The sequence below is a fragment of the Glossina fuscipes genome, unplaced genomic scaffold, assembly GCF_014805625.2.
Source record: "Glossina fuscipes isolate IAEA_lab_2018 unplaced genomic scaffold, Yale_Gfus_2 2, whole genome shotgun sequence".
Lineage (NCBI taxonomy): Eukaryota > Metazoa > Arthropoda > Insecta > Diptera > Glossinidae > Glossina > Glossina fuscipes.
Genome location: NW_023998416.1, coordinates 15,151,356 through 15,178,273, shown reverse-complemented (window position 1 = coordinate 15,178,273; position 26,918 = coordinate 15,151,356). Strand labels below are relative to the sequence as shown.

Genomic DNA, 26,918 nt, shown 5'->3' with positions numbered 1-26,918 from the left:
AAGTCACTGCAAACAAGTATTCTTGCCTAAAGTGATGCAAAAGGATGCGTTAATGTACAATTTATCGAGTCATTAACCAGGTTAGAGTGTATGTCCGTCCATCCGCCTTTGTCACATTTCTTCATAAAATGTTATCGTGATGGACGTGAAGTCGCCATAATAATATATTTTGAAAAGTATATTTGTCATTTTGTCAAGTCGTTGTAATCTAATATCATATTACCGCATATTCCTTGTTTGATGAGTACACTCGGTTATCGTTAAAGAGATCGATAGATATGTTTGATTAATGATACTGTACGTCTTTTTCGCGATATGTATGAACAAAAGTACAAAAGAAGGTACTTTCGTTTAAAAAAAAGTACTTGATAAAACCCTACTTTTTTCAACTGTGTGTACTATTGAATTACTAAACACAGTTTATTGCTAAAGACAACTAAACATGTTTCAATTTATTAACGACGAAGACATAAAGTTGGCAGCACTACTTATTACCTCTTGTGGCTTCACTAGCGGCATTCATTAAAATAAAGTTGTCCGTAAAGGTCCAAAAGAGATTCTTTAAGCGTGTGAAAAATTGAAATATTTTTAAGTGTCGTTTCCTAAAAAAAGATAAAACGAAAATGGTTTACGCAGTAAAAAATAAGGTAAGTTTAATATAAATTTGAAGATACATGCATTTGTTAAATAATCAATGTATAAAAAGAAGAATAATTATTAAAATATTAAAAGAGAGATTTTCGTTCTGTTCTTCGGTTACAACGATTGGTATGTTAATATGTAAAAGCTATAACAATGATATCATCTGCTTTATTATCCAATACGTGTTCGATTGTGTGGGAAATTGGATATATACGTACATGGGATAATTAGTTTGATTTCATAGTAATTCATGTAATATTTAAAGAGTCACTAATTTTCACATACACGTGACGTTATTGACAATTAATGTTAAGCCACGGCATACGTATCTAGCGTCTTTTGCAAAGTCATTGAAAGCGTTTAAACGTTTTTAAGGCTTGAGATATGAGACAGAGAGACGTAATTTGCTTTTTTTTCTCCAATTGCTTGCTTACAACTTTTTCAAGTTTTAATAAATACATTATATGTATACAAAATTATAATAATCTCACTCGTAAGATTATTCTAGCGAATTTTAAATACCTGTCGCTAAGCTTACATTTGCATAAATATTGTTTTTTTTCGTGTTTTCTAAAGCATAACATTTGGTTACAACTTACATATAATTAATTGATACGAAAATTTGATTTTGAAGAATAAGCAAAAACAAATTATTTTCCTCTTTGGTTGAAGCTTTATTATCTACGACCATAATCCTTCATTAATCTTTATAAATAGGTTTTTGACCACAATGTCTCTTTTTGGATTATGTACGTGTATGTGTATAACGAATTTTTCCTAATTTTTTGTTATTCTTGCATATAGTCTGTTAAATAGTTGTACTTAGTTTTGCGGCAGTAAGTAGCGCTCATTTTTAAACCTAATTTGCTGATAACTTATAATAATATAAGCAAAATATTAACCTTTTTCATTCAAAAAGTATGTGGTCGAAATTTCCAAACACTTAAACGTTACCGTATATATAAATTCTGCATAGCGTTTATTCTCGTAGGGAAGATTTGAACTTTCGTCGTACACAGAAGTAACTTCAATAGTTGCAAAGGGGGAAGCAGATGGCTTCGGATAGTCGTTTACGCTATCCGCTGGCATAGGGGATAATTTGAGCGTGAACCGTCGCCCCTGAACTCAATATTGCGTACGCTTGAAGTACTGAAATAATTTAAAGTGTAAACCTTTCTATGACATCATTAGGAAGAAATAAAAGCTAACATTCCGAATAAACACGTGTGCGCATAAAAGACTCGGGTTTTGGCACTTTTCCTTTATGTGATGCGAATCGAATGACGTTGACATATCAATCGTGAATAGAATTAGTGTTAGAATTATTGGAATGCGAGTTTAAATGCATTTGAATAAGCTAAAGTTAACTTATTAGTCATTTAGTTTCTTAGCGCATGACTCAATAAATTTAATAAATTAATAATATTTCAATCATTCGAGTGGCTTGCACTTATGTATAAGTATTTATGTGTTTAAGATTATTTTTATATTTTATGTGTCATTGATACGTGATAGCCAGATTAAAGTTAAGCAGTTGATAACATTTACTTATTCTCATTTTCTTCAATTATTTCATTATATTCATTTCGTATCGCAGGCCGATTTTGATCAACAACTCGAGAATGCTGGCAATAAATTGGTCATTGTCGACTTTTTTGCCCATTGGTGTGGTCCATGCAAAATGATTGCACCTGTATTAGAAGAATTATCTAAGGAATATGCTGACAAAGCTGTCGTCATCAAGGTTCGTTTAGAAATTTTCTTTTTTTTTTGCTTATATTCACATTATGTTTTATCCCTTTTTGCGTTTCTACAGGTTGATGTTGACGAATGCGAAGATGTGGCTATGGAATTTAACATCTCTAGCATGCCAACTTTTGTTTTTATTAAAAACAAACAAAAATTGGAAGAATTTGCTGGAGCAAATGCCGAGAAATTGGCAACGACTATCGCAAGATTGGTCTAAAATTTCGTACAAATATTCTAAACGAACAAATATATTCTTAGCTAATAGCAAAAATGCCATTGCATCGCAGATTGAGCCACGATGCTCTGGAAGCTTTTGCGGATAAGGTTTTACTCGTCAGTTTGCAATAGATTGTTTTTTAAATGCTAAGATAATTAATTGTACACATGTTCTTTGCAAAGAATTTAAATTAAATTGTATTTCTTATTAAAACTTTTATAATTTAAGATGAAATTTTATCTTACGTTTATAGATTAATTCAAACATATAATGCAACAACTTTTATTATTGAAAAAATTGTTTTATTATCTGGTTTTCTAAAAGAAAGGCAAGCTAGTTACTAATTGAATGGATAAACCTATAAGAGGAAATTGAAAATGGAATTCTGGCAAAGCTAGGAAAATGGATGATAACATATATAAAATTTTTAGAAATGTCTTAGTACATTGCAGATATTTTTTTTTTTTGCCTTTTTAATGACCTTTTAAGGGTCGCCGTACGATGTTGAACAGGAAACGAAGAATCACATTCAACGCAGAGAAAGATGCATTTTTTCCGTATTTGTGGGTAAATTTGCTTTGTTTTCAAAATAGATGGAAATGACGACCGCGTAGATCCCTCCAGGCAGGCAAGCTTAAATTCTAAAATCTGCATCATTTATACAGTCATTAAAACGTAGGTTGACGTTTATTTTTTTAACGCTTATTAATTAGGCTTACCAAAATAAGCCAAGTAAATTTTCCGCTATTACTGCCGAATTAATGCTTAAGGCACCGTAACCGTAAATGCATAAATAGTATAAAATTGGACCCATATTGTTAAAGAATAATGTACGTTCACGTTGAGCATTGGGTATAAACTGGCATACGGTATACCCGTTTTGAAACAGAAGTGTGGCACAGTCTTTCTGCTCTTTGCTTAAAGGAAACACAATGTTAATATACATAGAAATAGGTCGGCATGTAGACAAACTTGCCGAGTATCTCATATCGACGATGTAAATTAGTAAAATATCCGATAATTCCAATAAACGCTAAAGATGGCGCCAAGTTTCCAAGTTCATTTCAAACAAAGACAAATCCTTGTTTTCCGTCTTTTGCTTCTATGGCGCTTTGCTGATGTATTCCTAAAATTCCAACGGTTTAAAGCAAGTAATCACATATGATTAACGCGATTTACGCGCTCGCCTAAAGTACTTGTTTCCATTTCAATCTAAAATTCCTTTACCCATTTGATAACTCCGGTCCGAGCCTATAGGAAAATCATTTGTTCAATCGTTATTCTGCGGCTTATATAAATTGTGCCATTGTATCAAATGTTTAGAAAGCCAAAAGTATATAGATTTTCGTGTTTCCAAATGAATATACGCTATGGTATTCGTATAAGTGCGTTTTATTAGTTTGTAGTTTGAAGAAAATGTTGGGATATCTTGTCATCTAGTTGTCTATGCCTACACCTGTATAATTTCTAAAGAAATTGACGAATCAAATGGGCGATCCTATCAAAAAAAATTTTAATTTTTGATATTTGCTTTAAAATTTACGGGTTAAATGCAATATGGATGTATTGCAACGTTAGGGTTATTATTTTACTGGCTCCGAACCTCGTGTCTTTTCTAAAGTACGCTTAGAGGTCGATTTGCTTTATGATATCATCCTCACAAGTTGATTTGCAGGTTTAATCCTCAAGAATTGTTAATAACGGTGAATAAAGCACACATTCTCATTATTTGCTAGTAGTAAAATTTTACAAGTTTTCTGCTTGTGCGGAAACTATTCTTGTTTCAGACGGACGGTAGACAAAGTAAGTGTATTAAGCTCGTTGTGTATGAAGCTTGAAAACCAGAACAGTGCGTGAACGATGTCGAAAGAGTTTTTATTTAAGTGAACTAAAAGGTCGAAAAGAATTTTTTCTTAACAATTTTGAAGCGGTTAACTATAACAGCTAAAAACGTTTAGAAAGAATTGATTATGCTTCACATTAAAATCTTAAGCGCCCTGAGTTTTTCTGTATAGTGGCTTGGACATATTATTCTCATTTTTCACATGTCAGTTTACAAAGATGAACGCGATAAATTGAAGTATTGTAAGACAAAGTACTACGTCAGCCAGCACGAATTGATGCATTTTTAACTAATTGATCCACAATATTGTACTAAATTAGTATTCTCCTCAAATTTTCGGTTACGGCAACTCTGCAAGTATTTGATATGTTTTAAAACATTAGAAAAAAATATAAAATAAAACAAAAATTTAAATAATATTTATTTTTGAGAACATGAAAAAGGAAAATAATTTTTTTCAACTCTAACCTGTAATTATATAAGTGGACTTATTTCGTCGAGGAAAGAAGCATTCGGCGACGAAATAACTGGCAAACTAGTGGATATGCACAATATTTATTATTGCTTATTGAATCCTGATTTACCATATTAATGTTCTCTTCTTCGAAACAAGAAAAAATGTCCTTATCAGCAAGTCGTTTACTGTGGCCTAAAACTGTGTTCGGTCGACGAATATTTGTTGTTATTATGATTCTAGTAACGCTGTTTCTGTACGTTGCATGGTGCATAGTCGACGATTGTGTCATAGATCTTAGTCATGGATTTGGTACTATGGACATGCTGAAAAGATGTGAGACACGCAAAATTGTCTTATGTAAATTGAATTAATCATCAATTTTTATCTCTTTCTTTAGACACTCAAGATGACATTGGATTGAACGAACAACTGAAATTTGTATGTGAAGAGAATTTTCAAGATACGCGTTTATACATGCAAGATAAACGACAAGAAGATTGGAAAAATTTGTCCATGATATATTTTGTTACACCTACCTATCCCCGCAAAGAACAAATACCGGAATTGCTGCGACTTGGATACACCTTGCAGCATATACCGCGACTTCATTGGATAGTAGCGAACGATTACAACAGCTGCAATCCCTATCTGAATACTTTTCTGTATAGGTTTCGTAAGTTAATAAAGCTACCGCCTTAAGCTTACGGTACAACGATATGAGAATAATCTTCATATTTCCAGACATTCCGTTTACACATTTGAGCAGTCCTATGCCTTCCCAATTTAATAACGCTAAGGCTAAACCACGAGGGGTTTCGAACAGACGAGCTGCCATGGAATGGTTACGAAGCCGTAACATTACCTCAGGAATACTATATTTTGGGGATGATGATAATACCTACGATCTTAAATTGTTTCAGGAAATACGTGACACAAAGCGTGTATCGATGTTCCCTGTTGGTCTTATTGCAAATTACGGCATTAGCGGACCTGTAGTCCGAAAGGTATTTGTAAAAATGTATTATGGAAAAGAAATATTTTCGATGGCATGCGCCTAAAAAATAGGGAAAGGTTGTTGGATTTTTAGATTCTTGGGTCGCCGGACGTCGTTGGCCCGTAGATATGGCAGGATTTGCCGTGAATTTAGCTTACATGACTGAACATCCTAATGCAAGTATGCCGTTTGTGCCTGGCTATGAAGAGGACTACTTTCTGCGAAGTCTTGCTTTAAGATTGGATATGATTGAACCTAAGGGCAATAATTGCACTGAAATTTTAGTGTGGCATACGCAAACAAAAAATCATGAGCCAACAACTGTACAAATTAGTCGAGACTATCTTGACAATCGTTCAAATTTGGGCCTGCTTTTTGAATCTCTATCGAATATGGGTGTCGCCAAGGCATCAGATCGTGGAGGTGAGCGACATTTGTACATATCATGTACGTATAACTTTTATTCATTATTTACAGGGGCAAAAGCAATTATTAGCAAGAATGGAAAATCCAAGCCGCTAAGCTACTTTTTAAGTTGAGACTGTGCGTTTATTTCACGAACATTTTGCTTTATTTAGTTTGAAAATTGCACTTAGTAGAGTAAAGGATTTGCGGGAAATAATTCTCCCGAAAAACTAGTCATAATTGTATTAGAATAACTTAAAAATATAATTGTAATAGAACGAATTCAGCGTATATCGGTGTGAATATCGTTTCCAATGACTTGGTGCTGCAGACCTAAAATTTTTCCTCTCATCCATTTTGCATTAGTTATGCTAATAATTTGTTAAACCGTTGTTATTTTTATTTTTTTTTTTTTTTATGTGTTTCTTTGTCACGTTTTTAATAGAACGTAGTTATATATTAGCGTAGTTCGATATTCGATTATTTTAAATTATTATATTTTTGTAATAAAAAAATTGATTTCAATCAAATTCGAAATTTTTGCCCCTTTGTTTTTTTGGGCGAATTGGTTGAAAAAGTCAAGATTTCTGTTATAGGTTCAAAATAGGGTTTTTTAGGAATTTTTGTTTCTTAAGTATTGTGTATTTGGTGGTTACTTATTATTGTTATTGCGTGGGCAATCCAAATCGCGAACTAAAAGATCTCTTCGCCCACGCTTCGAAATTAGTAGAGACGGAGAATTTACAAAAAGGAAAAAAGCAGTTTTAGCTTAGCCGGATTAAGCGGTATTTGAAATTGTAGAACAACATAAAAATATGCTTAGTTTTCCCTACATTTGATCCAAGTATTGCTACTATTATTATTAATATGAATTAATTTAATAAAATAAATTTTTAAACTAACGGTGAAAGGATTATTAGCACGCTTGTTAAACGTCTCGATATATTAAAAAGATTTAGTTTATTATTTAAGGATATGATTGAGAGAGACTATGTAGAAACTAGCTTTTATTGGTAATGGGAATCGTGAGAAGCCTCACTTCTGATGATTTTCTTACTGTCCATCGATTTGGGATGCACTAATCACGGAAGGATGGGTGGAATATTTAAATAATGTTTACAATAACCATAAGGAGCTTTGAGCGATGCCATGAGGTCTATTTGTACATTTAATCAGAATCGAATTCTAAACCGACTTCAACACGTCCATTTATCCGGTGTACGTTTCTATGCACCTGTTTGTCTGTATGTTTTTGTAATGTCTGTGGTAAACCTTCTCCTGGCCGAAAAATTGAAGCTAGCGACTTCAAATTTGACAAAAATATTGGACGTTCTTGTGCGTGGTTTGGTTGGTATTGAAAACAAGATGAATTGGTCAAAGCGCACGCCCACAGTAAAGCGTAAACTGAAACCAAAAATTTCTGGGTTTTGTTTTAGACTTTACTTTACTATTAAGGTAGAATGCGACCAGCTAAGCGATAAATCTTTTTTTTTTCACAACCCGATAAGTTTTTACCCAAAATTGATATTTCTGAAGTGAATTTCTCGGAGAGGCGACACTTTTAAACTGATGAAGATTTTGCAAATATTAAGCCTTTTCTTGTTTATGGATGGAATAAAAAGGCAGCCGGATAGGTTTGTCTAAACATTCCTACCGTTTAAAGAAAATACAATTTCCTTCTGTGGAAAATGGATCATCGAAAGGGACATTGCAGGATTCCCGGATGATCTCTATGATCTTCACGATTTGTCTTCTTTTCAAAAACTCTTTCATGCATCGTAATGTTTTCTAAAGAAAGTTAAAATTCGATCTAAGCTTGAGTTTTTTTCTTTCTAAGGCGTGTAAATGTCATACATGAAAGTGTAGACAGAGAGAGAGAGAGAAAGAGAAAAGAGTCGCGGCAAGCGAACGTTGAAATTTGAAAATATACCGTAAAATTACTTGATGTATGAGCATCACTCTTAGTTTCGCGTTTGCATATGATGGACGTCGTTCTTGATTAATTTTTTTTTTTTTTTTTTTGAATAAAGTGAAAAATTTTCTTCGCTTTGTCTTAAGTTCACGGAAGCAAGGGATCGGAGTGTTCAGCTGTAAAAGGTTCAAACTCCTTGCCTTTGTTCGCGCCGTCGTTGGAGTTAATTTGAATTTTGATTACGTGAGCATTCTTTAGAACTCTTTTGCTTCGAAAGGTCATAAGTTTATCAGTAACGGAAAGCATGCTCGTATAAAGAATTCAAGAGTTAATATATTTATTTGAATTAAAAATCGAAATAAGTTTATATGTGCGAAAACCGAAAAAAAGGAATTCAATTAAGTAAATCCCAGTTTTGTGGATTCGTCTGCGCTATTTAATGCGAAGTGATTACTAGTGAGTTTTATTTGTTTTTTAGGTTCAACAATTTTTACTGCGGTTGGTGTACATAGTTAGTGTCATAAGTTGAAAAACTGTGCAAACTTCCAAGTAAATTTCAAAATTTCAATTATGTGCAAGAATATGACGGAATTGGATGGAAAATTATAAACAAAAATATTAGAAAATACTAATAAACTTGGATAAACTTGGAAAAACGCTTAATTGTCTTTTTAAAACATATGCGATTTGCTCGGCATATCGGTATTGGCAAACATTCGAAGATCGCTATCAAGTGTTTTTATTAATAAGTTCCAAAAGGCTAACAAGCAGAAAAGTTTTATTTATTTTGATATGAGTTCTGGGCAATCATACGTACGTAGCTAAAATAGATGAGCAATGTAGAGATAATAACAGTAATACTATTAAAAAATATTATTAAAAATTTCCATATACTTTACCTTTCAAAAAATTCTTAACGTTCTCTTATATCCTTTATCGAAAAGCATAAGGATATTCTAATTTTATCAATAAGCAAGTGCTGTTGTGACCGATCTCTATAGCGACCTAGAAGGTCTATTGTACTTATTAAGCTGGGATACACCTATAAGCCTAACAAAAGTAGAAGCGAGATATTCTAAATCTTATTATTTATGTCCGTCCGTCCGTCAAACCGAGAACCGTCTATTTACTCGCTTTTAATGAACTAGTAAAGTCTTCATGGCTGAAAACATTGATGTAAATACAAGTTAAGCAATGTAATGGGCCACGGTGCACCTTATACTACCCTACCGTTCATATGGCGATTACTCAAAATTCCTACCATTTTCAGTAGCTCCCTTCAATAATATCCTCTCTCGACGATTGTAGGCTGAACACAGGAAACAAGACGAATAGACAAGTTCAAATCGATTCGGAATCAATTTTCGAGTGGATTGATGGAATAAAAGAAAAGTCCAGTCCTTTTGGTCGTTGCATACATCGGCGTAAATTTAATAAACCCATGATAATATCACAATTGGTGTAGGGTATAACAATCCTTCAAAAAAAAGACACCTAAATATTTCAATATATTTCAGACAAACAACCTCTGTCCGACAATTAGCTATATGTTCTTCATAGCCGTTTAGTAAATGGCAATGAGTTACTGTTACCTCGACACAATTAAAGTAAAATTTAATTTTCACATACTTAGTATAACCGATGGTTTTTTTATATAACCATGGCTTCCCAAAAGGCAAGTGAAGCTTTTAATTTTTGTAATTGCTTACCAGAAATTCACAAAATAATTTTTTTTTTAAAGAATAGCAATGTGTTATTGTTATTATATCCCCTTTCATTAATCTATCCATAAGCGTTACTATATCGGTGTTCATATCAAATAATGCCATAGAAAAATTACATACATCACTTTAAGGACAACGCGAATACAAAAGCATATATGAATGTAAACAAAAGTTCTGCACCCACCCTTAAGATTGTCATTTGGGAGTTCTTAAGATAATGTTTCTGTATTCTTATCTTCCTTCTTTTACATGCGTATGCACTTGCTACGATGATATGTTCAACTCGAACCCTTTATATACTTATGTACACAAAGCTATCAGATAGAGAAGAGTTCTATTCTATGAAAAATATTGTATTAGATAGACATTTGCAAACAATTACAGCATCAGTAGAGAGAGTGTGCTTTCTTCTTATTATTGTTTGTTTGAATTTTTATTTATTGAAAATTTGTATCTGAAAAGAATATGGTATGGTATTGTACCCCGGGTCAAACGAATGGCGAGCAACTGGTAAGCTAAGTGCGGTTCAGATTACATATGTATTTACAATATTAGCTTGATATGAAAGTTTGAATATACAGCTCTAAGGAGATAAGAAAAACTACAGATTCCAATTGACTAATCATTATTGAGGATTGAATGGTGATAGCAATTGTTTACTATGATTAATTCATAATGTGTGTCTATTCTCGCAGATTAATGGTATAAATGTTTTCAATGATTTAGTTTTAAATGAGAGGAACGCGCTAATGGTTATCATCGAATTTCGGACATATTAAAATAAGTATCAAATATTTGCTTGTCGAGTAGAAAAGTCAGCGAAATTAATCAAAGTGATTTCATCGTGAAAGTGAATAAACCTCCTTGCCGCCAGAATGATGGGCAGCAACTCTTCATTAAAGTTTACCAAATGTATCTCCTGTATAGTGTTTCTATTAATGCTCCAAGTCGAATTTGGCTTAACTGTAAGAAAAAGTAAGTAAAGTTATTCTAATAGTTAGAGTATAATAATAAATATGTTCTTTGAAGATCCGCTGAAAGATTCTAGAATTTGTGGCCGACCCGATTGTAATGCGAGCAGAAAAGGAAAGTTTAGCTATTTAGTTAACAATGTCTATAATTATGATTACACGATAGAACTTCGTACGCTATTTGTGGGCTCAGGGGAGAACGTTTCAAATCTTTTCCTTAGAGCTAACGTAGATTTCTTATATCCAAGTGCTTGCGAGGCCTATTTACGTATTAACGAAGTAAAATTGTGGGATAAACCAGGTTTTCATGATAATTTAAATCCTGCGAGTACGAGCGATGACTTTTATGACTACTATGGAGAACTTGATAAGGAACTCGCAGCCGCATCCGCTGAGGAGACAAACACAGACGAACATCAAAAAAGCAAAAAACTTGAATCGGATTTGAAAGCAAATTTATTGCGATTCGCTTTCCACGATGGCCGTATTAGTGAGTTATGTCCTCGAACGAATGAACAAAACTGGGTGCTTAACTTCAAACGGGGAATTCTGTCAACTTTTCAAAACACTATGTTACGCTTTGATATCGATTTCAATACAACTGAGACTGATGTGTCTGGTACTTGCGACGTGCAGTATTCCTTAGAGACAACGGATAATGTGTTTATTACAATAAGCAAACGTAAGAATATGGCCAGTTGTCGCAATAGATACTCGACGCATACCATATTACAAACGACTCCATACACTTTCCGTGAAGATAAAACCATTTGGCCAATTTTGGATTCGGAAAGCTATTGTAACGTAAGTATAAATAGCCTTTGAACGTTTAAGGGATTAACATGCGATACGTGAATCATCTTTTAGATGACAATTGATAACAACATTTATCGCAACATAAGTTGCCATGAACGTTACCAATTGATGCCATTTTCGAATGCAACTTCCGGCGCCGTAACCACGTCGAGCCATAAATTGGAATTCAAAGGAGAAAGTTCAAATAATAATCAAGAGTTCCCCTATCAAGGTACGGCGCTTCTTATTCATGGATTTTAGTGGCTATTCTCTCTTATTGCCCTTTATCTCGAACAGATGGCGAACTTGTAGAAAAACGTTCAACGCTCTTATTTGATCACACTCCTGTCGCTAAACCTACACATGGAGAGATAAAGGCCTCACGTGAACTCTTAAAAGAAATGTGCACGTTGGGATTTCCAAAAATTCAACGTGAATTTATTGACGCTTTCATACGATTTCTGCAGACAACTAAGCATCTTGATTATAAAGCATTGACTCAGCTATTAGCCCGTTCTGCTAGTATTTGCGATCATGGCAAGTAAGCGATATGTTTTTGCTGATAAGCAATATTTCAAGGTTATCGTTCATTGTCGTAATTTTATGAATAACTTATCTTAGGAACCACGTTTTGGAATCTTTGCCCTACATTGGTAGTACAGCTGCTTATCAAGTAATGCGAGATCAAATTATTAGCAATGGAATATCAAAAAATCTGGCACGCAATTGGATGACTTCACTTTCATTCATTCAGAGGCCCAATGAGGAAACACTCGAGACTTTTTACACAATTCTCGAGTTTTCACGTAAGAAAATCGACCCAGAATATACCTTAGGTGCTTCAGCAGTCGTCCACAGTTTTTGCAGACATAATGAGAATTGCGGTGACCATCCTAGAATACGAAAAACTACGAATTTATTGGAAACGGAATTTTTAAATCTTTTTAACATGTATCGCGGTGAGCGACGCTCACGCGAACGTATGATAGTAATACTTAAGAGTCTTGGAAATATTGGTATCGTTTCGGGACCGTTCGCAGCTCAACTAGAAGATATAATTGTTGACGATGCCACTGCTATTGACATTCGTCTTCAAGCCGTATTGGTTTTCCGCCGTGTCGATTGCGAAAAGTACCAACAATTTTTCTTAAACACCTACGCAAATCATACAATGAATTCAGAAGTCCGAATTTTAACTTATTTACAAGTGATGCGTTGCCCTAACTATGCAGTTATAAACCGCATAAAGACAATCCTGGAGGGCGAAGAAGTTAATCAGGTCGGCTCGTTTGTTTGGTCACATCTAAAAAACTTAGCCAAGTCATCCTCGCCCGTTCGTATTGAAGCCCAAGGTTTACTGCTTAATGACGATCTGTCAAATAGGTTTAAGCTGGATATACGCAAGTTTTCTCGAAATTACGAACATTCGTTATTTTTCGATGAGTACAATTTTGGTATTTACATCCTCTTGTCTAAACAGTTCATATATTTTAAAGTACTTAACCTTTATTTTATGCAGGAACCACGACGGATTTGAATTTAATCTTTGGAACGGACTCTTATTTACCACGCACTTTTAGTTTAAATTTTACAGCCGAATTATTTGGGCAATCAGTGAATTTTTTTGATTTCTCTGCGCGGGCCGAAGGTTTTGAAGAACTAGTAACATCCATATTTGGTCCGAAGGGGCCATTAAATCGTGAAATTTTTCGGAAAAAATTTTCCTTTCTTAATCGCTGGTTGGGTAATGAGAGTTCAGAAGACCTAGGTACGTATATATTATATATATGTTAACTTAAACTAAAGTGAATTAAGTAATATTTATGCGCAGATGGTTTGGATAATATCTTAAGCATTGACGGTTTACGCTTGAAACGTAGCAGTACTCAAGAATCGAGAGAAAATATCGAAATTATTGATGATTATGACGATGACGAAGAATCGAATAGATATAAACGTTCGCTGGCAAAAGACTTTAGACATCGTAAAGACCAGATTGAAAGTGAAATTAATAGCATGAATTACAAACTCAACTATAATTACAGCAATCCGCGCACACAAATTGGAATACGAATATTCGGCAACGATTTGTGGTACCATTCGTTAGAAGGAATAACGGAATTTAAAGCATTAACAAGGGAACTTGATATTTTCCATCAGATTTCGAAAATTCTTTCTGGTCAAGAAGTTACATACACCAAGTCACGGGTGCTTCTGGATGCATCGTACAATGTTCCAATGGCTATTGGCTTACCGCTTGGTGTTAACGCTCTAGCGGCTTCGTCGATAGACTTGCGAATTTCCGGTAATTTGGACCGAATGGAACCGAATACTGATTGGCATTTCGATTTACAAGGTAAATTTAAACCGTCTGTCTCTGTGGATGTCATTGCAACACTGCAAGCCGATATGTTCTATGCGGTGTCGGGAATCAAAATAAAAGGAAATTTATATTCAAATTCAGAAATTGAGGCAAACTTAAAGATAAGAGGTAAAAATTTGGTATCTTTCTCATTCGACTTACCACAAGAAACCAATGAAATATTCAGTGCAAGATCTGAACTGATTGTATTAGCCGAAGACGAAGAGATATCTCAAGTTGGTATAAGCCAACGACGTTCTAACAGTACATGTACGTGGCCAGTACTCAACAGAGCTTTAGGCTTACAAATTTGTTCACATTTCAGTGTTCCTGATCTTTCAAACTCACCGAACATTATATATCCTAGCTTGCTATTAAGTGGTCCCACAAATTTCAGCATAATTCTTAAGAAATCGGATCCAACTGCTACACGGTACGTTTTCGAATATAATTTGGAACAAGAAGGTAACAGTTCAAATTGGTCGCTGTTATTTCATACCCCTGGATCCGCGGTAACACGCGTATTAGTCACTAATGTTACTACAATTCCTGATGCCTTCAATGCTTCAGTTGCATTTGTCAGTGGCGGGTCGAAGACTTCGGCTGGCTGCAGTTATGTTACTAACCCAGATAAACGTCAATTGGACTTCTTCCTCGATACAAATGGAAACAAAAGCTTAGAAATGAATATGGAATTGACACGCTCGCAGGAACGAACGACGTGGATTTATACGCCGAAAATGCTGTTGGCTGTGAATGGTGTTAACATAACAGGTCTAATAGGAACTGTCCGTACGACGGAAAAAAACGGCATCATGCAAAATGATTTCGAAATTTCGTTTGAAACGAAGAAGTTACAAGCTCTTCTTCGGGGCAGCTATGTTCAGACTGAAATTACGGCATTAACAAACGTGACAATTACCTACAGGTTTCAGGCAAATAAAATTGAATCAATTAACTATGAAAGCAAATTGACCAATGTCGGGGACAAAGCAAAAACTGAATATCGCGGTACTATGAAATTAAGGACATCAGCATATCCAAAACTTAATTTTGCTTCTAATGGAACTTGGCTAAACCTACAGGGTCACTCGGAGGGTACGCTAACGTATAATAACGCCCCTGATTTGATGGATCCTTTTTATACTACTTCGATGCGTTTGATATTCATACGTTCTTACTCTGAAGATTTTCCAATTGAAGGATGCCGTACACGGGCAAGTTTAGAAGTAAAATTGCCTCGATCCAAAGTGGATTTCAGAATTCTCTTAAAGTACGTTCTTAAACGTCATGCAATAAGCTAAGCTAAACTATGATTTTTAAAATATTTTTAGGCATGAAGAACTTAGTAAAAACGGTACTGAGCATAATGCTTTACTAGGTTTTCGCTATGCACCTGAAAAAGAAGCCACAGCCTTATTTTCAGTGCATCTACCAAGGAGGGGCCTCTTTGTCATAGACAGCTATATGAATGTTACTGTACCAGAATTTAATTCTTGCGTTGTTCATTTGAGAGTGAACGAGATTTCAGCCAAAAACTTTATGGTGAGGGTTTTCATAGACATTCTCTTTGCATTTAATCTATATCTTTAAAGTGATTTTTAGATCAATTTTAATGGTTCCTGGTTCACTAATCACTCAATATCAGTTAGAGGAAATTACAAAGATAAAAGTTCCCGCGTGCAGTCGATACATCGCGTAAAACTTATACTAGAGAGCCCATCCTTTGAAATAACATCTATTAAAATGCTATATCGTCGTAATCAGTTACTAATATATACCGATGTTCAAGCACATTATGCTAAGGATCCCTATAGTTTAACTGCCCAGTATTCAACAAATCCTACCAACAATAATTCGAATGCTGCAGTCCGAGTAAAGGTTATGGATCAAGACTATTGGACCAATATTAAATTGCTTTCTGAAAAGCCAAAACTTTTAGATATTGAAATTCATCTGGACAAGATTCGTGACGTTAGCGCTAAGCTTGAAATGATTTCATTAGAACGCCGAAAAGAATTATCTGTTGATCTTAAGTGGGATGCTAATCGTGATCCTTCACAACGTTTGGGCCTATCAGGGGAGTATAGTAATCCTGGTGATGGTCAGTATGTTTCTAATATTATGGTCACGTACCCTGATCGCACGATTAGTAGTGGGTTTGATGTGTACACTGGCGGACCTGAATATTACGGTTCATTTCGAAGCAGCTGGAGCAGTAATGAGATAATTGTTCTTAGCTACAGCGCTGGCGTGATGCCTAGTAAAAATATACATAATTGGATTCGGGTTCAGTTGAAGACTCCATTTGACGGATGGGCTGAAAATGGCTTACAAGCAGGAGTTTATACTAATGATCGTCTCATTCTTGTAAATTCATCTCTTCTGTGGGCGGAAGATCAAAGTCTGGACTTTGCATATAAAAGTGATTATGAATTTAATGAGCCAATTACGAATTTGGACTTATATTTCGGTATAAATAGTACAATTAAAGATGTTCCAATAATAAATATTAAGTTAACACATTGGCAAAATATGAAAAAGTTTGATACAGACTTTAAATTGAGATACAGCGACTCCAACAGCAGTATTAATGTCTATAGCATAAAGTCCCTCTGGGAATTGTCAAAGCAAGCAGGTTTCCAAAACATAACTGGTACTATGTTTATGTTGAGTCCATTCGAGGGTTACCGAAAAGGCGGTTTAGCAACCAAGTTCATGTTTAATGATCGGCGAGAAATCAAAGGAGCAGCTTCACTTGACTTTGACATACGCGAATTCACGCTTGCAATCGACGGTTATATTCGTAGATTTTCTGACAACATGTTAACAATAAACATAACAACACCTCTTGAAAACTTTCGCAGTATTAACGGTAGATTTGGATTAAATGATAAACGACGTCATGCGGTGGCAGAAGTAAGAGCACCTTTGGGAGTAGTAGGAGCCGAAATACTTTGCGATATAATATCTATGACAAATTTTGATGTCAAGCTAAGTATCGCCGCACCACTGGACAACTTCCAGCAGGCAGCATTATTTGGCAAAATAAAGCCCGACACACTTGATATTCATGGTATTTGGAATAATGCAACACTAGGCTTTACGGGCGTTTGGCGTCGCGCGAATAGAACGGACTTTGAGTACTCATATACAGTGTTCACGCCCTTGCAGGGTTTCGAACAAAACGGTTTCATTGTAAAATTTACTAAGAAAGACGTTTTTATTTTGCATTTACATGGAAAATTATCCAAGTATAAATTGGGAATAAAAATCGATGGTACGCCTAAATCCAAGCTTCTTAATCTGTTGGGTGGCAACAAAATTGAACTCGAAATATTGTACGATGACGACTTCCACCCGCCTAAAATGGATGTTTCTGATGATTACGATATTGATGACTTGGATTATGATGAGTTTTTCTCATATTTCGTCGACTTTGAAATTGATACCGTTGTATGGCCCACGATTCATGGGAAAGTGGATATGCAGGAAATTATGGACTATTACCTTATAATGGGTAATATACAGTTGCCACAAGGACAAATTGAATTTAAGGATCGACTGTTTTTTCCAGATTACGTCACAGTTTTAAATGTACTCACTATAAATACACCATTTGCAGCAGCTCCGCAACTGAAGTCTATTATTGAATATCACACAGACATATATTTTAAACATTTATACGAGAAAATACAATTCGTTGTTACGGATCTTGTTCAACCACCGAGTGTAATGGGAATAGAATTTAATTATACAAAAATCGAGGATTCTGTAAAGCCGAAAGAACATGAGATCAAAATTAACATAAAAACTCCGTTCAATGTTCTGCCCGAAATAGCAATCTGGGGCAGTTTAGAATTAGAAGAGAACATATATAGGGGCAATATCTCATCTCGAACTATAAACACCTTTATTTCGTTGGCAACATCCGTAGAGGTTAGTTCCGTAATATTTTCGACTAAAAATTATATGATTAATATATTCGATCTTCATCTCCTTCCAGTCTGAAGAGCAATTTTTTGAATCAAGTGTAGGTGTGATTCTCGATTCTAATATCATACCCCATTACAGCTGCCATGGATACATAAAAAAAGATTTTAATGAAAACGACAATACCGTAATTATACAATTTACGGTTACAGACAATCATACTGTAAATGAACTTCATATAGAATCGGCTTGGTTTAAAGATGTATCTCACCTAGTGAATGCGTATGGAAGAATCAAGACAACAATGCTTCCTCTGAAGTTAGCGGAATTATCTATAGTTATTACTGAAGGCGAGAATCCGAGGCTTAGTTGCGATTTGACTCTCAGCAGCTGGGAAGGGCATCATGTTACTTATGGCTCGCGAGCAATCAAAAAGGACGACACGTTCAATGTGGAAATCTGGACACCCATCGAAGAATATCGGAATATTTCAATGCACGGCTCAATTTTGCCATCAAAGGACAATAAGGACGAATACCAAATATTTGGGAACCTATATAGAAATATGGCTACCTATGCAATAGCGGGTGTAGTGAAAACGAATGAAAAGTATCCAACCGATGCTAGCTTACGTATTCAAGACCGTAATGGCGGCAAAGGAACTGTATCGCTCAGCGTACGCGAGTTCGATCGTACTACGTCTAAAGATTTAAAATTCAATTTCGATGTCAGTGAAAATAATGGCAACAAATGGCATATATCCGGTATTTACTCGTTACAAGACAAAAATACTGTAGAGGTTTTAACTACGATAAAATCAACGGTGCCCGATATAAAACATATCGATTTTCGGGGAAAAATGATTGCTCACAACAGCAGCCACGTTATTAGTGACATTAGTTTAGATACACCTTGGAAAGAATTCGGAATAGATTCCGTTCATTTGAATTCGAATTTTTCTGTTCTTAAATACGGAGGAAATGTGGGTGGCGAATATCGCATTGGACAGAGTATAGGCCGTGGTTGTTTCCAATGGTCGTGGTTGTTGGCTGAAAATATGCAACTTCTTCTTAAGAGTTATATGGAACGCCCTAATGCAGGTCCAAGGGCTGTACATGTCAGTGCGAAATATATAAACCCGAAACAAAACTTTCAACAAGCAGAAACAGGAGGAGAATTGGATGTTGACTCTAAATGGAAATTAAGCTTAAATGGCTTGCTCAATTATATGTCCACTGAAGATATTCGCGTCGGTCTCGACGCCGCTTTGCCACCACCAGTTGGAGATATGCATCGATTTGATCTAAATTATCGAGGCAATTTAATTAGCAAACGAGGTCAGGGACCACAATTATTTTTGGAAGGAAGTTATAATTCGGATATTGCTCAGAGAAAATGTCTAGGCCGTATATCATATAAGAATTCAACGGATCTTCACGGCTTAGGTCACTTAGAATGGGGAACATTAAGCAATATATCGACGATAGCAGGCGATTTTCATATGTTGCAGAAATCTGAACGTCGCCGTGAGTTCCATGCCAAAATGTCTACACCAATGCATAAGAATGAGGACACTTTCTCCATGAACGGCATGTACGATATGAATGAAAAGGATTATCACAACTTGGTGTATGTATCCTTAATTGTTTGTGAAACACTTTATTGCGAAATATTGGAGCTAATAATGTTATTTTCGTATGATTGTCACATATGATATTGTTGTGTAGGTGTGCGATAAATTATCCAGCATCCCAGCAAATAGCGGATTTTGACATCTTCTTCAGTACATTCTCGAACATGCACGGTTTTCTAAATAGCACAACACCGTTTACGAACATGAGTTGGTTTAAAGCAGATTTTAACTTTACTACAACCACGTAAGCAAGTTTGCAATGCATAATTGAACTTTAAAGCAAGTTGTGCGTTGATCTCTTATTTATCTTGTTATAATTATACATAGCGATGAGACTTTCCGGTATTGCAAAGGCACTTGGCCAACAGACACAGCTTTCTTTGAACTTCACAATATCAACACGACTCAATCATTAAATAAGAATCTTAAGGGTGGAATACAAATTGAAATACCTTTAGCTACGAGGCATAAGACTGATGTCAAATACAATTTCAATGAAAATCCCTCAATTGACGATGGATTCTTGAAGATATTTTACAATAATAATGAAATTCTTGACGGAGTTTACAATTGTACAGATGATCGCGGGGACCCACTTCGTACAAAGACAATCAATATGCGAATACAAAATGATTTGAAACCGCTAGGAGTTTATTATACGCATAAAAAAGATATAAGTCGACCTGTTGAAATAATGGATGAAAAGCATCTTGAAGTCTATGAGCTGCAGAATGCGTTGAATTTCAATTTGACAGGAGAACTGCATACCTTAACAAGACCAGATGGACAAGAACTTAAAATCATAGCTATTCATCCCAATCGAACAGTAATAGTAACGACGAGCTATGATATGTTGGACGAGCGCATTCTAAAACATCGAAGTAAATTGGAATTATCAGCAACAGCCTGGATTGGTTATAATATATTATTGAAGAATTACACTACGGTAAGATGGAAGTAAGTGAGCGACATAATGCGTTGTTACTTTATTCTTGTTTCTTTCTTAAGCTTGGCAATGATTCTGGAAAATTCGCAATCGATTTGTTTTATCCTAAACGCAATTTATCCGCTGAAGGATGGTATTACGTTACTGAAGAGAAAATTTCATCAGATGTACTCTTTAAATGGGCTAACGTAAATTCATTTAAGAAGAATGCGAAAGTTTTGCGTACTGGACTTATTTGGCAGGCGGAACCTTTAGTTAACGATGATAAGGAGCATCAAACAGTGATTGTTACGGTGGGTCATCCAGACTTGGAGAAGGACGTGGTTATGAAAGCAAAATATTATCGCGGCATTTCTGAACTCCTCAAAGTCGATTGTGTGATCGATTATTCGGATGAGCCAGACCATTTAATAGGTGTAGGATTAGTTTTGAAAGACATGCATCAGTATCTTGGTAGCACAAACTATTTACTTCAATTGAATGCTCACCATATGGCCTCGGATTTGGAACTTCAACTCAATGGCACAGTAATAATGGAGCCGACACTTTACATGACCAAATTCGATGCGAATTATAAACGTTCGTTCTACGACGACAGACGTGGGCAATTTTTAACTTCGCTTGACGTGGATAAAAAGGAAATCGAATATATTGTATGTATAAGTGCGTGATTTAATCTAAAAAAAAAAAAACTTACCTAAATTCGTTCTTAGCGTGAATCTCCGCATCGATCGGTGAGAGTGTGGGCTATACCTACTCTTAATTTTCCTTTATATGGACTAAACGCAACTATTTGGGACACTCCAGACATGAACGATACAGGATATCTTTATATCGATTTGGAGAAGAAGTTTATAAGAGCCGAAGTGAACCTTACAGAGGACGCAAGTCAGAACTTGCAATTGATTGGCTTCATACCAGATGCCCGAAGCGGTTATCTGGATGTTTGGAGGAATTACGAAGAAATCCGCATAATCGATATTAGTTCGTATTTGAAAATGAATCATTCACGTTTGATAACTGGACGATTTCATTGGCGACCTAAGCTAAGGGCTGAAATTAAAGAAAAAATAAATACCATTGGTAATTCCTTATACAATTTAATTTCGGAAGGTATCGATTTCTGGATTAAATCATTATACTCGGAAACAATGGAAGCAATTGGTATCATTTGGGATACAACGAGAAATTATAATCAAGCATTTTTCGACGACATAGAACAATTAAGTGTTTTGGAGGAGGATTTCCAAGATTTGCGTCAATTTGTAAATGAATCGTATGAAGCCAATGATTTTTACATAAAAACTGTGCTTAACTTTACGTTAACTATGATTGATGAGCTTGCTATTCGAGATCACATCGGCTCATTACCAAAAATATTTACAGAAATTTGGCAGGCCATGGGGGATTCAGGCAAGGCTATACGTAACAGTATTGCATGGTTAATTGAAACGGTTAAAAAAGCATATAATAATATATTAAGTGCTGTCACTCGTTTCTTTCATGGCGAATCTCTGCGCTATTTATCCGATTTAATGGAAAAGGGTGTCCACAAATATGATAGATTTATAAAGGACTTACACATTTCCTTTATAAAATACGTTGAAAATCTGTGGAACAAATTTTGGAATATGATGGCAAATTACTGGAAAAGCGTATTGAAACGCTTGGAACCGTATCTTTTCAAATTTATCACTTATGCAGAGAAAGCTGCTTGGGATCTTAGCAAGGAGCTTTTCGATTTTATTTATAAGCGAACAAACGCACTCGCTGAATCACCCTATTTCAATAAAGTGTCCAGTTTTACGCAAGATGTTGATCGTCTATACAGAGATATCAAGTCACGCGATGCCGTCTCAAATATGAAAAAATATTCAAATATTGCATGGAATTTCATTAAAGAAAAGTACTTTAAACTCGTACCATTCGGTGCTGAATTGAATGAAGTGCTGACTGAGATTTGGGAAGAGATTAAAGAATTGCAAAAAATCGAACAAGTCGATTTGATCGTACGGAAATATAAAAAGCTTATGGAAAAGTTAGAATGGGTAGCTGAAGAATTACAGTTGGAAGTCCGTTTGCGTCAACTTTATTACTTGATAGCTAATAAACTGCATAATTACGCTACCAATGCTGTTGAAACGGCAGATATGTATCGCGAGGCGAAAACAAAATTTATTTTCGATCCTGACGTAGGAGTTATGGATATCGAGCAAAAGTTACCAATGTCTTGGCACGCGTTCAATGAAACGCCTAGATTTGCGGAAATACCCGAGTACAAATTGGTAGCAAAGATACGAAACTTCTTTAAAACGACTAACACTTCGCTAATACGTTACATATACAATTTGCGACAACACTTTGATCCAAAAACTTGGTTACCTCCATATCAAGGTTTGTAAGGCTAAGAAATTCTTACGACTTTTTATGCTTCACTAATAGGTTTATCTATACACTTTTAGGCCGAGCCCTCTTAATTGGTTCACATCATTATATGACATTTGATAACCGTTTCGTGAGCATGAGAAAAGATTTTGAGCGAAATAATCAATGTTTTTACTTGTTGGCACATGATTTCTTCCAAGAAAATTTTACTTTACTACTCGAGCCCTCGGTAAGCGAAACATTAGGGGAACATTATCATTTTGGGGTTGATATTATTGCTGTCATTATAGGCAAATCTGCAACATAATGCCATGATTCCTAGCAGGAAATTAAGTTTCATCGTGTCGGATCAACTAATAGAAATCGATTTTGGAAATAATGTAAGTATGATATGCGATGCGGATATCCCCTTTTTTATATCCATTATAAAAGATTAATGGGTCGTGGAGAAATCGAAACCCCTGTCATATGTTTATGACCAGAGTGAAGTGGGGACTTGAAATGAAACATTGTCTAGTGGGTGGATTCAAATTTTTTTGAATGAAATCGGGGGTTGCTTTCACCATTCGCTCTACTAGGGTATAGCTGTCCCTTTAATTAATTGCATTTTCAAAACTTTAGAGCATTTAATTTAGAGCCCTAAGTTTTGCCATAGGCTTTCTGTTGATAAGCCGCGTTCAAAAATTGTTCGATTCATAACGATTTGCGGAGGAATCGATTTAGTTGATTTTCCACTTTTAGCTAACAATCCTTGAGCCGTTTGAGTGACGTTATCCATTTTCTGTCCGTCTGGCTGCCTCGCGTTCTTTTTCAACCTGCCGGCCGCAATTATTGAAATATTTTAATAAAATTTGGTTCACCAACGTCTTTTGGTCCATAGAACGCTACTGAAAATGGTTCGGATCGGACCACTTCTTCGATCATTTCTTACACCTTATTGCAAAGAGCCGTTATATAAAAAACTATATTACAAGAAGCGGTATAGGGTATTTAATGGTGAAGCGTGACGGACTATAATGGTTTTACTTCTTTTTTGTTGGGATCATAAACTGAAAAGTATAGCGTGCAACGGATCATTATTGTTATTTTTAAATTAAATTATTAAACGAGAGTTAAACATAGCACCTCGATGCAGAACTTAAAACCTGAAAGATGAGCAAGATAAAAAATATATCTTTACAGCATGTCAGCATAAACGGCGATTCAGAGATATTGCTACCTTTCAAAGCGGGCGAGGCTATAGTGCACCGTGAAAATGACATTCTTACGATTAGCTCGGGTACTGAGTTCATTTTAAATTGTAATATTCAGTTTGATCTTTGTTGGATTGAAATAAGCGGATGGTATTTTGGTCATACCGCTGGCGTATTAGGTACGATGAATAATGAACCTTTTGATGATTTGCTTACCTCCAAGCATTACATTACTGAGAATGCCCATGAATTTACGGACTCTTGGAGTCTCGGCGGTTGCAAGGAAAAGACTAAACCTGTAAATTTAGAACTAAGTGTAGCTGAAAAGGTGAAGAAAATTTGCGATGATTTCTTCACATCGGGCATACTATCTGCTTGCGCGGACACACTGGATGTTAAACCGTTTTACGAAATTTGCATAGATTTGGGAAGTGATGCAAATGCACTACAACCCGAAAATCCAGTTAATAAAGGAGCTTGTGCAGCTGCGTTAGCATACATAGAAGCTTGTACAAATGCTCATATTCCTTTGCGTGTGCCGGAACAATGCATTTAGTAAGTACATAAGTACATAAGGGAATACGCGAGTCACCAATTGATTAATATCTACGCATTTTTTTAGTTGTCAACTCGATAATGGCTCCTTTGTAGGGGAAGGAACATTTGTTCAATTAAGTGACTCTCAGGTGCCACGAAGCAGTGATATTGTATTTATAGTAGAAGCAAAGCCATGCAATGAGAACCTCATGGAGAACAAAAGCATTATGTCAGTGGTATCAGTTCTAGAAGACCAACTGCTATTACAACAAATCTCCAATAATCGGTAAGTGAAGGAATTAAACTTCAAATTCTAGATCCACTTATAAGAGTATGTTTTCATTTTTTTTTTAAATTTTAGTTACGCGGTAATTTCTTTTGGCGGCCTACCACCTTTTGATAAACCTCGCAGCATTTACCATGAAAATTCCGTATTCACTGCAGACTATAATAAATTAACGAAATACTTCTCATATATTAAAACCGGCAACGGCACAAATCATGACATACTTCAGGCTATTTCAACCGCAACACATCTTAATTTCCGCCCAGGTGTTTCGAAAACATTCATACTCTTACCGTGCAGCAATTGTGCATCTAAGCATATGCGTTTTGATTATACGTCGATACTACAGTACATGTTGGAAGAGGGTGTTAATCTCCACATCTTAGCTGACACTGAATTTGAGTTCGAAAAGACACGTAAACTGCGACACTTTTTCGGTTTGGATCGAAATTTCGTCTATTCAAAGCGTTTCCCCGAAGGCGATGCTGAAGCTCGTCGCCAATTGCATATATCTAGAAATAATTTGGGAATATGCACTCCCCTAGCCCTGGAGACAGATGGAACTGTTTTTAGCGCTCGAAGATTAATGCCCGAACGAAAATATCCAATAAAACGTTTTGCCACAATATTCGCTAAACGAGTGGTTAAAACTGCAATACCGAAAGTTAACCAGACGTGTGAATGTTCTGGTTATAATACTGGTGTAGCTTATCTAGCCTGCTCGCCCAGTACGAATCTGGTTGAAGATTTCGACATAAACGATTACGTAAGTGTTTAAAGAGAGCCTTCAAAGTCTCCGTTCCACTGTAATAAGTTTTTGATAAATATTACTATAGGAATCGGAATTTGATGACTGGGAATCTCAAGAAGATGAGGATGACATTCCTTCATGGGTGTAAATAGTGCGGATTATGAAATTGAATTTAAAATGAACAAGAACAACAAGAAAAGAAAGAAAATTGCTTGCTATTCTCTAAGGAAGTAATCGTTTTTTATATTAAAAAGATTAGGAAATAAATTTTCTACTTTTATCTATCTATAATACGAAATAGTTAATTTTATTGGATGGGAAATGGTCGACCTTATTTTGATTAAAATAAAATTCTAATTTTATATACTACACGTATAGGTAGGCGTGTTTGCTCGATTGGGTCACATAACATTTTCAAAGATTTTAAAACATAGACAGTGGAAATGGTTCAAGCAAAAGCAGTCGACAGAACAATTTTAAATATTTTCTCTTTTTTTAATAGCGAAGCGATAGAAAAAGCTAAAGCAAAATATTATTAACGAATGAATTGGTTATTGTTCAATGGGTCGCAACTAAAGGCGATACCATTAACACCACACATACCCGCGAGAAAAAGGAGTTTAATAAATAGGAAAATTATGTTGAGCTGTGACCGAATTCTTTATACCCATCTTCTTTGCCCTAAAAGAGACTTAAAAGAAGAATAAAATTAAATTTCAGCCTACTACAATATTGGGTGGACGTGGTTCATCTCTTCCACCTTTGCAGAATATTCGTGGAAATGTTTATCGAGCGTTTTTTGCGGTTTATGAGTAATCTGCAAAAAGCCAGGACACATAGGTGTTCCCAGTTTATGTTGCACTGTGGGTGTGTTCCTTGATCAATTTTGCTCCTTTTCAATACCAACTTGTGCATGAAAACTTTCAATGCTTTTGCAAAATTTTAAGCGAATAGCTTAAGTACTGCGGCCAGGAAAGTGTTTATCGTACAATCGCTTAAAGCGATTTAGAATTTAATGCTGAGCAAGATAGAAGAGGGCCTTTAAAGCTTCATTCTTGGTGGTACAAAGTTTTTGACAAAATGAATATACCTCCTTTTGTAGGTGGTAAGTACAATAATCGCATAAATACATTGAAAAGGGAAGAGAGTAGAAATCCTTGCAGAGCATAGGTTGCCTTGCTGC

At 35.4% G+C, this 26,918-nt stretch overlaps 3 protein-coding genes across 3 annotated transcripts; all 3 read left to right on the top strand.

The window, feature by feature from the left end:
* Window positions 1-460: 460 nt before the first annotated feature.
* Window positions 461-2,891, top strand: LOC119633438 (thioredoxin-2). The gene is made up of 3 exons (XM_038026993.1): window positions 461-647; window positions 2,240-2,386; window positions 2,459-2,891. The coding sequence occupies exons 1-3, from the start codon at window positions 624-626 to the stop codon at window positions 2,606-2,608; spliced, it is 321 nt and encodes a 106-aa protein (XP_037882921.1). The 5' UTR covers window positions 461-623; the 3' UTR covers window positions 2,609-2,891.
* A 1,929-nt stretch (window positions 2,892-4,820) lies between these two features.
* On the top strand, window positions 4,821-6,818 carry LOC119633467 (galactosylgalactosylxylosylprotein 3-beta-glucuronosyltransferase S). Its single transcript, XM_038027035.1, has 5 exons — window positions 4,821-5,241; window positions 5,306-5,581; window positions 5,650-5,912; window positions 5,974-6,325; window positions 6,380-6,818. Exons 1-5 carry the CDS (start codon window positions 5,043-5,045, stop codon window positions 6,439-6,441), a joined length of 1,152 nt encoding a protein of 383 aa, XP_037882963.1. The 5' UTR covers window positions 4,821-5,042; the 3' UTR covers window positions 6,442-6,818.
* A 1,604-nt stretch (window positions 6,819-8,422) lies between these two features.
* On the top strand, window positions 8,423-26,023 carry LOC119632947. The gene is made up of 21 exons (XM_038026112.1): window positions 8,423-8,675; window positions 10,670-10,918; window positions 10,973-11,718; window positions 11,782-11,941; window positions 12,007-12,250; window positions 12,331-13,163; window positions 13,229-13,477; window positions 13,541-15,344; window positions 15,406-15,616; window positions 15,677-18,010; window positions 18,078-19,633; window positions 19,732-19,881; window positions 19,965-20,583; window positions 20,646-21,236; window positions 21,297-22,977; window positions 23,046-23,197; window positions 23,259-23,348; window positions 24,151-24,716; window positions 24,784-24,984; window positions 25,060-25,750; window positions 25,821-26,023. The coding sequence occupies exons 2-21, from the start codon at window positions 10,819-10,821 to the stop codon at window positions 25,881-25,883; spliced, it is 13,041 nt and encodes a 4,346-aa protein (XP_037882040.1). The 5' UTR covers window positions 8,423-8,675; window positions 10,670-10,818; the 3' UTR covers window positions 25,884-26,023.
* Window positions 26,024-26,918: the final 895 nt, after the last annotated feature.